Below are 14,157 nucleotides of genomic sequence, written 5' to 3'. Positions count from 1 at the left end.
TTGAGAGTAGTAGTCTGTAGCACATGTATTTGTGTTCAGTTCTTAGCCATCATGCTATGTATATTGAGTGTGTATCTCTAGATTTTGTGGCACATTCATTGAAAGCGAGAACTCTTGATAAGCAGTCAAACACGTTTGTGGATGTATTGATTCCATTTCTAGGAATCTATCTTTATTTTTGCAAGTTTCCATATAACTCTAGTTTTTATTTTTATTTTTTTATGTTTGCTCTCTTATTTTTCTTAAAGGTGATCAACAGTAGTCTAGTTTTTTTGAGACAGCGTTATATGTCTGTTGATTTTCTTGGCTTATTTGGAAGAAACATGATTTCATTGTGAATACATCTTGTCTGTCTTTTTTTTTTTTTTGCATTTGCTCCAATTGATCGTTACCTCACAGGGTCAATAGCCCCCTCCTCTTAACACCAACTCGGAGCCTGGTGGCGCAGTGGTTATGCGCTGAGCTGCTAACCAAAAGGTTGGCAGTTTAAATCCACCAGCCGCTCCTTGGAAACCCTATGGGGCAGTTCTACTCTGTCCTGTAGGGTTGCTGGGAGTTGGAATTGACCGGACGGCAACGGGTTTTCTTAACACCAACCTACTTTGTTCAGAACTTCCTTAATACATGTATTGTAATGTTTTCTATAGCCTATCACACTGCCATGTCTCCAGCCTCTGTAACTCATACACGTATCACTATGTATGCTTACAGATGTATATTTATGTGTATGTATGTTTATGTGTATGTTATTCTAAAACAAGGACCATACCTTACTCAAATTTGTATCCCCAAAACTCTCTGTCCTTGGAATACAGTCAGAATTGAATCAGTATTGCTAAATTACTGAGTGAATGAATCAATCAAATCAATGAAGCAGCATATTATTTTCTCTACTTATATTTTTCCATCACTTTTGCTATCTTTTTTTCTGACTAGAGTATTTAGAGATGTTCCTTAAATTATACTTGTTTCATCTCATTTTATCTAAATCATTCTGTACAAGGATGTCTATTCTTTGACCTGGCTTAAAGTTCTTTCTTTATTTTTATGCATTAAAGCACTCTTCACTCTAGTTTTCTTTTACCTCTGATCATGCTGCCTGTTGATAATGTAAAAACCTGTATTTTTCTTTTATTTTTATTTCCTTCCAAAGCTTTGTCTGTACTAACTTTTTAAAACAATTGCTTTTAAAATTTTCTAATCCATATTTATTCCCTTATTCATCTGTAAACTTTCATCTTTCCTTAAAATGTCTACCTTCTCGAATGCTTTTGCCTGATTAAAGGTGCCTTTTCACCTAATGAAAGTATGAACATTCTTTCTTTTGGTAGTTTGAAACTTCACCTTTACTTTTTTTTAAAATATATATATATTTTGTATTGTACCTTAGATGAAGGTTTACATAACAAACTAGCTTCTCATTAAACAATTAGTATGCGTATTGTTTTGTGACATTGGTTAAGTTTTTTTTGTTGTTGTTGAAAGATAACTGTCATCTTTCAAATTTCATACTTCAACATTAATTTGGCTTTCAAAGTAAAAAGCATATTTAAAGTTAAATATTTGAAAGATAAAAATTTTAGATAAAAAGATAAAAAATTTCTTCTCACCTTTATCTTCTATACCAGTACTAGTTGCCATCAAGTCGATTCCAACTCATGTGACACCGTATGTGTTAGAGCAGAACTGTGCTCTGTAAGGTTTACGTTGGCTGATTTTTGGGAAATAAATCTACAGGCCTTTCTTCCAAGGCACCTCTGGGTGGATTTGAACCTCTAGCCTTTTGGTTAGCAGCAGAGTGCATAATTCAACCAATTTATACTGCAAAGAACAGATTTGCTTGGGATAGTTGCTGCACATGTATAAACATAATCATTGGTCACTCAGAAACACTGATGACCTGTCACTATCAAAGCATATTTTGAGCCCATATTACTTTCATAGTATCTGTTTTATTTTATGTAAAAGGTTAAAGAGAAATACAAGGTATAATTTGGGCCATTAAAGTAGCTTAGAATCAACTTGTAGCACAGTTTTCCCCTACTCAACACACCCCTACATACCAAAATAAATATTATAAAACAATACAAAAAATATTAAATTATATAGTATAAGTTGTTTCTACACATGCAGAAAGATATAAAATTTTTAAAAAAAGTATTAAAGTTAGATAATGTTTAATCAAGAAAGGTGTTTTTTACAGTTTGTGAGAAAACGTTTTTAAATGAGAATTGGTCAAGAGAGGATCCATTTCAAGAAACGGATAAGCACAAACAGAATTATAGGACAGGGAATAAGCAGGGCATACACATTTTTGGGAGCCTTCTTATGTACCTGTGTGAGTTTCTCCAGCATATATATCTAAAAATGGAATTCCTGGGTCAAAAACCATAGATAATTTCAACTTTATCACATATTGACAAATTTCATTACGAAATGGTTATTTTCATGTATATTTTCAACAACATTGTATCAATGGTTCTGACTCTCCACACCTCAAGAATACTTGGCATATTCACAGCATTTACATATTTCCTATGAGAGGTGTAAAAAGATATCATATTTTCATTTTAATTCCATTTCCCTGATTACTATTGAGGTTGAACATTTTTTCGTATGTTTATCATTCATTTATTCACTTCTGCAAACTGCCAGATCATTACTTTTACCCATTTTTTATTATTTTTTTGTTGCGTTAAGTGTCTTTTTAAATTGATTTGTAGGAAGTCTTTATATATCCTATGTGTATGATGCAAATTTCTTCACCCAATCTGTAGCTTGTCTTTTTACGTTCCTTTGGAAAATGGTGGCTTTGAGGAAAATAATTTTTTAAAATACAGTCACATTTGTAATTTTATCTTTATGTTAGATATTTTTTACATTTTGTTTAAATGATCCCTCTCTGACCCAAGGTTGTAAAAACATTCTATGTTTTCCCCTAAAGGTTTTCATATTTTTGCTTTTCTGCATTTAGACAGTTATAAATCTGAAATATTTTAAAATTATAATGTGTGTTAGCAATCTGATTTTATTTTTTGAAATGTATAAACAATTGACATAGCAACATTTAATAAAGAATTGATCTTTGCACCCCTGATTTGTAGTGCTGCCTTTGTCAAGTTTTCAAATGTGCATCACCATGTTTCTGGGTTCTCAGTTTTGTTGTATGTGTCTGTTTACCTATCACTTCATCAATACTACATTGTCTCAGTTAATATACCTTCATAATTAGCTTTCACATTTTATAGAATGAATTATTTTTGACATTTTGTAGAATGTTCTTCTCACCTGGTTCATTATCTTCATTTCTTTTTTCCTGAGCTGTACTTGGGTCTTTGCTCTTCCTAATTAGAATTGACAGCAGGGAGGCAAACAGATACTTGTACACCAATATTCACTGCAGTATTAGTCACACTAGCCAAAAGCTAGGAGCAACCCAAGTGTCATCACCAGACAAATAGATAAACAAAATACGGTATATATGTAGAATGGAATATTATTCCAGCACAAAAAGGAATGAAGTTGTAATACACGTACAACATGGTTATTGCTACATTATTTATAATAGCTGAAATTGAAAACCACTCAATTGTCCATCTGTGAAATAATGAGTAAATGTGCTTTATTTTATTCATAAAAGGTAATACTACACAGTTGTTAAAAGAATTACCTAGAATTGCATTTATGGCCATGAATAAATCTCCGATATAATGGGAATGAAGCCACCTAAATGGCAGAAAGAGAGAGGTATACTACATAAGTTTGAAAACATGGCTGTCATGGATATGAATTGTGTCCCCCCAAAATATCTGTCAACCTGGCTTGGTCATGATTCCCAGTATTATGATTGTCTACCATTTTGCTATCTGATGTGATTTCCCTATGTGTTGTATATTCTATCACTATGATGTAATAAGATGGATTAGCAGCAGTTATATTGATGAGGTCTACAAGATAAGATAGTGTCTTAAGCCAGTCTCTTTTGAGATATGAAGGAGAGAAGTGAGCAGAGAGACATGGGAAGCTCATACCACTAAGAAAGCAGTGCCAGGAACAGAGTGCAATCCTTTGGACCTGAGGTTCCTGCGCAGAGAAGCTCATAGACCAAGAGAAGATTGATGACATGGACCTTCCTCCAGAGCCGACACAGAAAGCCTTCCCCTGAAGCTGATGCCCTGAATTTGGACTTGTAGCCTACTAAACTGTGAGAGAATAAATTTTTCTTTGTTAAAGCCATCCACTTGTGGTGTTTCTGTTACAGCAGCACTAGATGACTAAGACAACGACAAATGTATACATATTATGCCTATGAATGCATACATATTATTTCTATTTCAGAAAATCAATAGAAATACTAGACACGGAAATTAGTATGATGATTATGTCTGGGGACTAGGATTAGAGACAAATAATAAAGGGACTTTAACTTTCTGGTAATTGTATTTCTTTAGAAAAAAATCTTACTAAAATATTGCACAGTCTTAAAATTCGATTGAGTCGAATGTTAGGTACATGATTGCTTATTATCTTATCCTTTCTACATTTCTCCATGTTTGAAACACTTCATTATGAAGAATAAAAATGGCACATATAAAACAAAATATATGTTAATTTAAAAGTATCCACTAAGCACTGATACTATATATTACTCTTAAATATACACACACAAACCCCCACATGAGTATGTATGTGACTGTCCGTCTACATATATGTTGTTGTTTTTGTTGTTGTTAGGTGCCGTCAAATCAGTTCCGACTCATAGCAACCCTATGTACTACAGAACGAAACACTGTCCGGTCCTGATCCATGCCCACAATCGTTATACTTGAGCCCATTGTCGCAGCCACTGTGTCAATTCATCTCGTTGACAGTCTTCCTCTTTTTTGCTGACCCTGTATTTTACCAAACATGATGTCCTTCTCCAAGGACTGATCCCTCCTGACAACGTGTCCAAACTATGTAAGATGTAGTCTGGCCATTCTTGCCTCTGAGGAGCATTCTAGTTGTACTTCTTCCAAGATCGATTTGTTTGTTCTTTTGGAAGTCCATTCTATATTCAATATTCTTCGCTAACACCACACCACAATTCAAAGGTGTCAGCTCTTTTTTGATCTTCCTTATTCATTGTCCAGCTTTCACATGCATAAGATGCGATTGAAAATGGGTTAGGTCAGGCGTATCTTAGTCTTCAAGGTGACATCTTTGCTTTTCAACACTTTAAAGAGGTCTGTTGCACCAGATTTGCCCAATGCAATGTGTCTTTTGATTTCTTGACTTCTGCTTCCATGGGTGTTGATTGTGGATCCAAGTAAAATGAAATCCTTCACAACTTCAGTCTTTTCTCTATTTATCATGATGTTGCTTATCGGTCCAGTTGTGAGGATTTTTGTTTTCTTTCTGTAAAGCTGTAATCCATACTGAAGGCTGTGGTCTTTGATCTTCATCAATAGGTGCTTCAAGTCCTCTTCACTTTCAGCAAGCGAGGTTGTGTCATCTGCATATTGCAGTTTGTTAATGAGTCTTCCTCCAGTCCTAATGCCCTATTCTTCTTCATATAGTCCAGCTTCTTGCATTATTTGCTCAGCATACAGATTGAATAGGTGTGGTGAAGGATACAACCCTAACACAGACCTTTGCTGACTTTAAACCATGCAGTATCTCCTTGTTCTGTCTGAACAACTGCCTCTTGATCCATGTACAGGTTCCTCATGAGCACAGGTAAGCGTTCTGGAATACCCATTCTTCGCAATGTTATCCATAGTCTGTTATGATCCACACAGTCGAATGCCTTAGTGTAGTCAATAAAACACAGGTAAACATCTTTCTGGTATTCTCTGTTTTCAGCCAGGACCCATCTGACATCAGCAATGATATCCCTGGTTCTACATCCTCTTCTGAATCTAGCCTAAATTTCTGGCAGTTCCCTGTTGATGTACTGTCACAACCCCTGTTGAATGATCTTCAGCAAAATTTTACTTATGTATGAAATTAATGATATTGTTTGATAATTTCTGCATTAGGTTGGATCAGGTTTCTTGGGAATAGGCATAAATATGTATCCCTTCCAGTCGGTTGGCCAGGTAGCTGTCTTCCAAATTCCTTGGCATAAACGGGTGATCACTTCCAGCACTCATGCTTATATTTACAAGCATTACAAGTATCCGTTCGTTGAAACATCTGAATTGGTATTCCATCAATTCCTGCAGCCTTGTTTTCACCAATGCCTTCAGTGCAGCTTGGACTTCTTCCTTCAGTGCCATCGGTTCCTGATCATATGCTACCTTTTGATGCCTTCTGCGTCGTTTAATACTTTCACCATAGAATCCTTCACTATGGCAACTCAAGACTTGAATTTTTTCTTCAGTTCTCTCAGCTTGAGAAATGCCGAGCGTGTTCTTCCCTTTTGGTTTTCTATCTCCAGCTCTTTGCACATGTCATTATCATAATTTACTTTGTCTTCTCAAGCTGCCCTTTGAAATCTTCTGTTCACCTATTTTACTTCATCATTTCTTCCTTTTGCTTTAGCTACTCAATGTTCAAGAGCAAGTTTCAGAGTCTCTTCTGACATCCATTTTGGTCTTTTCTTTCTTTCCTGTCTTTTTAATGACCTCTTGCTTTCTTCATGTATGCTGTCCTTGATGTCATTCCACAACTCGTCTGGTCTTCAGTCATTAGTGTTCAACCTGTCAAATCTATTCTTGAGTTAGTCTCTAAATTCAGGTGGGATATACTCAAGGTCGTACTTTGGCTCTTGTGGGCTGCTTCTAATTTTCAGCTTCAGCTTAAACTTGTGTATGAGCAATGGATGGTCTGTTCCGCAGTTGGCCCCTGGCCTTGTTGTGATGATATTGAGCTTTTCCATCATCTTTTTCCACATTTGTAGTCGATTTGATCCCTCTGTATTCCATCTGGCGAGGTCCATGTGTATAAGCACCATTTATGTTGATGAAAAAAGGTATTTGCAATGAAGAAGTCGTTGGTCTTGCAAAATTCTATCATGCGATCTCCAGCATCGTTTCTATTGCCAAGGCCATATTTTTGAACTACTGTTCCTTCTTTGTTTCCAACTTTCGCATTCTGATCACTAGTAGTTATCACTGCATCCCGATTGCATGTTCATTCAATTTCAGACTGCAGAAGCTGGTAAAAATCTTCAATTTCCTCATCTTTGGCGTTAGTGGTTGGTGCATAAATTTGAATAATAATCCTATTAACTGGTCTTCCTTGTAGGCATATGGATATTATCCTATCACTGATAGCATTGTACTTCAGGATGGATCTTGAAATGTTATTTTTGATGATGAATGCAACGCTATTCCTCTTTAAGTTGTCATTCCCTGCATAGTAGACCATATGATTATCTGATTCAAAATGGCCAATACCAGTCCATTTCAGCTCACTAATGCCTAGGATATTGATGTTTATGCGTTCCATTTCATTTTTGATGATTTCAAATTTTCCTGGATTCATACTTCATACATTCCATGCTCCGATTATCAATGGATGTTTGCAGCTGTTTCTTCTCATTTTGAGTCATGCCACATCAGCAAATGAAGGCCCCGAAAGCTTGACTCAACTCAGCTTCAAGGAGGCAGCTCTTCCCCAGTTGTCTTTTAAGTGCCTTGCAACCTGGGGGGCTCATCTTCCAGCACTTTCATCAGCCAGTGTTCTGCTGCTCTTCATAAGGTTTGCACTGGCTAATTCTTTTCAGAAGTAGACTGCCAAGTCCTTCTTCCTAGTCTGTCTTAGTCTGGAAGCTCAGCTGCAACCTGTCTGCAATGGGTGACCCTGCTGGTATCTCAGTACCAGCGGCATAGCTTCCAGCATCATAGCAACACGCAAGCCCCCACAGTACAACAAACTGACAGACACATGGGGGGTCTGCATACATATATGTATGTATTTATCTATGTCTCTATATTTACAAGCATTACATATTTAAAGTATACAACTTGAATAGGAAGAATTTATTTCCTGCAATTCCTGGTGATGGTATTCCTTGAAAAGAAGAAGTAGGGTGAGGAACTGGAAATTAAGGCCAACAGGTATCTGATGGATCTGTTATGTTTTATTTAATGTATTCAGGACAAAATATGATGTAAGTATGTCATACATTAAAAACGAAACCCACTGCTATCTAGTTGATTCCAACTCATAGCAACCCTATAGGACAGAGTAGAATTGCCCCATAGGGTTTCCAAGGCTGAAATCTTTAGGGAAGCGGACTGCCACATCTTTCTCCTGCAGAGCAGCTGGTGGGTTTGAACTGCCGACCTTTCAGTTAGTAGCCAAGCACTTCACCACTGCGCTGCCAGGGCTAGTAGATATTAATTCTTTGTGAGAGAACTATGGGTATTTGGTTAACTGAATCTCTCCATTTACTGTTATATTTATTTCTGTCCTTCAAAACCATCTTTCAGAAACATTAAGCTTAGGACTAAGATCTGGAGTTTGTATCTGGAGCTTGTATATAAAAGATAAATTTTAGAGAAATTTTAAAAATTAAACATTTTGTCAACTTATTCATTGGAAAGGTTAAAGTACTATCAGAAAGATTAACTGTGGGTAATTTTTACTTTTTTTTTCTCCCATAGAATACAAGTCAATGACCAGATTGTGGAAGTGGATGGAATCAGCTTGGTGGGTGTCACACAGAATTTTGCTGCAACAGTTCTCAGAAACACAAAGGGCAATGTCAGGTAAATAAGAGACTTTATATATGCACAATTTGGTTTTTATATTTTGTTAAAGTTTAGTTTTGTTACAATTATACCTAAAAAAAAAAACCATTGCCCAATCTTTGTTGGTTACGAGGGATGGGAGGGGTGAGGGGGAAATACTAAACAGACAATAGATAAGTGGTAATTTTGGTGAAGGGTAAGACAGTACACAATACTGGGGAAGCCAGCACAGCTTGTACAAGGAAAGATCGTGGAAGCTCCACAGACACATCCAAACTCCCTGAGGGAATGAATTGCTGGGCAGAGGGCTGTGGGGACCATGGTGTTGGGGAATATCTAGCTCAATTGGCATAACACAGTTTATAAAGACAATGTTCTACATTCTACCTTGGTGAGTAGCGTCTGGGGTCTTTAAAGCCTGTGAGCAGCCACCTAAGATACTCCACTGGTCTCACCCCTTCGGGAGCAAGCGAGAATGAAGAGGACAGAATACAAGGAAAAGATTAGTCCAGAGAGCTAATGGATCACAGCTACCATGGCCTCCACCAGACTGAGTCCAGTACGGCTAGATGGTGTCCGGCTACCACCGCTGACTGCTGTGACCTGGATCACAATAGAGGGTCCCAGACAGAGCTGGAAAAGGATGTAGATCAAAATTCTAACTCACAAGAAAAAGACTAGATTTACTGGCCTGACAGACTGGAGAAACCCCTAGAGTATGGCCCCCGGACAGCCTTTTAGCTCAGTGGTGAAGTCACTCCTGAAGTTCACCGTTCAGCCGGGGATTGGACATCTTCATAAAACAAAACGGGACTAATGAGGCACAGCAGTCCAGGGACAAAGACTAGTAGGCAGGAGGGTACAAGAAAGCTAGTGATAGGGAACCCAAGGTTCAGAAGGGACAGTGTTGACATGTCGTGACTTTGTTAACCATTGTCATAGGGCAATATGTGTACTGTTTAATGAGAAACTATTTGTTCTGCAAACCTTCATCTAAGGTACAGGAAAAAAAAAAAAAAGAATTATCTATGTGAGATCAAATTGACAATAGCAACTTAAAAGGTTTGATGGGAAGCCTGGGGGCAGTGAGTTGAAGATAATGGTGATGGAATAATTTGGAAAAGGTTAGTGAGAATAGCAGCAAAATGGGAAGAATGTAATTGATGTCACTGAATGTAGAAACTTTTGAAATGGTGTAACTTTGGCTATGTATATTTTCACCAAAAATAAAAAGGGTCCTCCAAGGTCGAGAAGGGAGAGTGTTGACATGTCGTGGGGTTGTTAACCAATGTCATAGAACAATATGTGTACTGACTGTTTAATGAGAAACTATTTGTTCTATAAACCTTCATCTAAAATACAATAAAAAAAATATATAAAAAAAACATTGCTGTTGAGTCGACTCCGACTCATAGTGACCCTATTAATCAATGTAATTATAATAAGAATTTCATCTAAGTACTAGAAACTTGCTGTTAGGTTTTTGTTTAATGTGATAAAATATAAGCAACATAAAAATTGCCAGTTTAACCATTTTCAAATGTACAATCCAGTGGCATTAATCACATTCACCATGTTGTGCAGCTATCACCATTATGTTGCTAAAACTTTTCTATCACCTCAAACAGAAAGTTTGTACTACCCCCAGTGCATGGTAGCCAAGAATCTACTTTCTGTCTGTATGCATTTGGCATGTAACGGGATCATATGTCCTTTTGTGTCTGATGTATTTCATTTAGTATATTTTCAAGGGTCATCCATGTTGCACATGTATTACAACTTTATTCCTTTTTGTGCTGGAATAGTACTCCATTCTACATGTATACCATTTTTTGTTTATCCATTTACCTGTTGACGACACTTGGGTTGTTTCTAGCTTTTGGCTATTGTGAGTAATACTGCAGTAAACATTGGTGTACAAGTATCTGTTTGCTTCCCTGCTGTCAGTTCTTTGGAGTATATACCCAGGTGTGAAATTGCTGGTTCGCATGGTAATTCTATGTTTGACTTTTTGAGGAACCAGCAGTGCATGAGGGTTCCAATTTCTCCACATCCTTACCTACATTTTATATTTTCATGTTTTTGATAACAGCCATTCAAGTGGGTATAAAGTCGTATCTCATTGTGGTTTTGATTTGCATTTCCCTAATAACTAGTGGTGTTGAGCTTTTTTTAATCTTATTGTCTCTTCGTATATCTTCTTTGGAGAAATGTCTATTCAAGTCCTTTGCCCATATTTTGATTGGGTTATTTGTCTCTTTTTTGCTGCGTTTAGTTTTTGTTTTAATTTTTCCTTCTTTTTCGTAATTATTTCATGTGAATACAATTTAAAGTTAAAAATAATAATATTCTAGAAAGATACAAAGACAAGTGAATGTATAGTGTGAATCTAGTGTGGTTAATTACTGAGCTTTGTTAATGTGCCTTATTGCTGATACAGTAAGAATTGCTAGGAAGATAGAACTTCTAGTTAAATCCTCAGTAAATAAGAATTTAGGCTGAAATTCTTTTAACCAAACCAGTTATATAGTAAATTGAAATTGAATTATTATACACATATTTAATGGTGTATGCTATTTAGACAAAGGCTAAATTTTTTGAGGCCAAAAAATATGTTTTTAAAATCTCTTTATTGTTTTTAAGAATCAGTTAAGACCACTCTTGGGTGAAGTATAATTTTTCCAATTTAATCAGACAAAGGGTATGGTCCTTGGATATTGAAATTTGTATCCAATCCTGAGTTTCTAAAAATTATAGATTAGAAAAGCAATAGAAAGAAGTTCTGAGCCAACTAAAGTCAAGGTTTGAAATCAGTTTTTATTTGGTTACAGGTTACTTATTGTTTTTATATATCACTGCTTACGTTTTTTACTTTTCCATAAATCCGATGAAGGAGCACATCAGGAGACCTTACTTAATAAGTGTAATTAGGAATGTATTTTATTGTTTCCATTATCAAAATGAAACTTCTGGCATATTTTGAAAATATTCATGAGTTAATATTGCTATAAAGAGCATAGCATTTTAATTTTATTGCAGTGTGCCTTATGTTGTACAAGCATGAATTTAAGTATTAGACTTTTAGACTTTCTTGCTTTTTCAATTGAAAAGCACCCTTTAATGATGAAGGGATGTTTTAAGGAATACAATCTAAAAGACTTTTATGGGTGCTATGCTGATGTTTTTAGAACCCTCAGAGTCCTGAGAAAAGTGTGTAAAATAGTTGAAAAGAGGGCGGTTAAAACTGTCTGATCTGCTATCTCAGACCTGTGTGGGTGGGGCCCCCTCCGTAGATGTGGTTGTCTTTCTGCAGATTGCTGTCTGTTCTTGAGGCAGCATTTTTCGGTGACAGTATAGAACTCAGCTTTGATTTCTGTGTTAGATAAGGAATAATTGGGATTAAAACATGAAATTAATTTGTTACAATGTTCATATTGAATTATGTCTATTCTTCTTGACCAAAAAAGTAAAAAAGTGGCAAATAAATAAAATATTTAAGTTTTACCACCATAGAAGTATTCAAATGAGGAAGTGAATGCAAACATACTTTATAAACAGAGATATAATAAATACATTAACTTGTTATTAGAACTGAAAAGTAACTTAAAATTCATACTGTCTAATCCTCTGTTTTACCTATGAGAAAACTGGAGGCAAAAAAACCCAAAAAACAAAAAACTTCAGTTAACAGCGGGACTATATTGCAAGTTCCTAGATCTTAGCAGAGAGCTACTTTTGCTGTTGTCATCCTTCCCTCCTGTAATCAGGAAGAGCAGAAAGTTTGGAGACTCTGGAATCTTAACAGTTGAGTTTGAAACTCAGTTCTACTGCTTGCTGTTTGAACTTGGGTGGGTGATTTACCCATTTATATGATAACTTTTGCTATTTATTGTTATTGCTTATAGTCAAAGGGATGATAATGTAATATATGGCAACCCCTATTAATATCATTAACAATGCATTTATTTTAAAGGACAGTCTTGTGTGAGGTACAGGTGGAATTATTTTCACACAGATATTTATATGTGTGGGGATTAGGCCAGAGCAGAGCAGGGTTGGTGTTAGTACTGGTGGTGGTAATTTAATATGATGAGAATCACAATAAGACAGTTCACTAACTAGTTTGATACATTTTTAATTGATATGAAATTTCATCACTTGTATTATTATTATTATTCTCTTATATTGCTTCTCATTCAAAATGAAATTTGTCTATGCCGTTATGTAAAGATCTTAAAGTAAAATTTTGTCTGGATGTGCCTAGTCTCTTGACAGATTTTCTGCTGTTGTATCATCTATAGCCAAATGTGAGAGGAAAGTTGAAGATTGTCTCTCCTGGGCCCCAAGGTCTCAGAGCATCCCCAAGTTTCTAGATTCCTGGGGCTACAGTGACATTTTAGGGTAGAAGTGAGTCCAAGAAAAAAAAGTCTATGGTTACATAACATGGTTGATATAATTGATCTCACTCAGTTGTTTATGTGAAAAATGTTGAATTGGCAAATGTGCTATCTATATTTCAACAACAACAACAACAACAACAACAATAATAATAATAATAAAGTTCACATTGTATTTCAGCAATCTCTGAGCCTAGGCTTATCTTAGGTAGACTTTAAGCAACCTCTTCAAATTGGGATTTTATTTTGAAATGTTTGATTGTAGATGAAGATAATTTGAGAGAAGCTATGGTGGGAACCGCATACTGGGAACTCTCACCATCTCCTAGCTTGCCTTCAGTTATTGGTAGTTGGTCAGCCACTAGTTCTAGGAAGGGGCCCAGGACCCTGTGGGTGTTGACACACTGCAGAAATATTCATCACATACACACATGGAGCTGAGATCAGGAGTTTCTTTTCAGTTTGCTTTGAAAATAAATATATTAGTTGAAATTTAGCAAAACAAATTGTGGTAAAAATACCACAACCTTCACTACAATTAATGCATTTGTTTATAAAACTCTTGTCAAACATACAACATGCGGTGTACTAGAGCTTTTTTCTTTTTTAATATAAAGTAATTCTCAAAAAAAGTTTGAAGACAATTGGCATAGAATATTAATGTGAGAGAAGATTTAAAGTGAATGCTGGTGAGTTTGCATAGGAGTTGGCCTACGTGTATGTTGTGTTGTCTTAAAATGTTTTTAAAATTTTGAATTTTAATGCCTGTAGACAAGGAAAGCCCCACTATTCCTGTTTTCTTATACCTGGTCTTCTTCACTCTTTAATGATACTTCTTTTGGTCCCTGATGGATCAGAGTTTGTGATCCACTGCCTCCACCTGTTATAGGTATAAAGTTCCAAGTTCAAAGCGCCTGCAGCTAACATGGTTTAGAATAACAGAGTCTGGGAGACAGAGGACAAATTTTAACCTGAGCTCTGCTATTAACTTTATTACTTTGGAAGTCTAACTTAACTTCCATAGGCTTTAGTTTCTCATCTATAAAATGAGAGGATTGAGTCTAGATGATTTGTAAAGT

General features: G+C 35.9%; 1 protein-coding gene across 1 annotated transcript in view; it reads left to right on the top strand.

Moving 5' to 3' along the window:
* The window catches only part of PPP1R9A (protein phosphatase 1 regulatory subunit 9A), a 342,802-nt gene that overhangs the window by 209,920 nt on the left and 118,725 nt on the right, over positions 1–14,157 (top strand). The window contains exon 5 of the mRNA XM_004386139.2: positions 8,595–8,699. Within this exon, the coding sequence (XP_004386196.1) occupies positions 8,595–8,699 (105 nt within the window). The remainder of the gene's footprint in view (positions 1–8,594; positions 8,700–14,157) is intronic.

The sequence above is a fragment of the Trichechus manatus genome, unplaced genomic scaffold (assembly GCF_000243295.1).
Source record: "Trichechus manatus latirostris isolate Lorelei unplaced genomic scaffold, TriManLat1.0 scaffold00156, whole genome shotgun sequence".
Classification (NCBI taxonomy): Eukaryota; Metazoa; Chordata; class Mammalia; order Sirenia; family Trichechidae; genus Trichechus; species Trichechus manatus.
The sequence above is the reverse complement of the archived record's forward strand: the minus strand, read 5'-3'. Positions and strand labels throughout refer to the sequence as shown.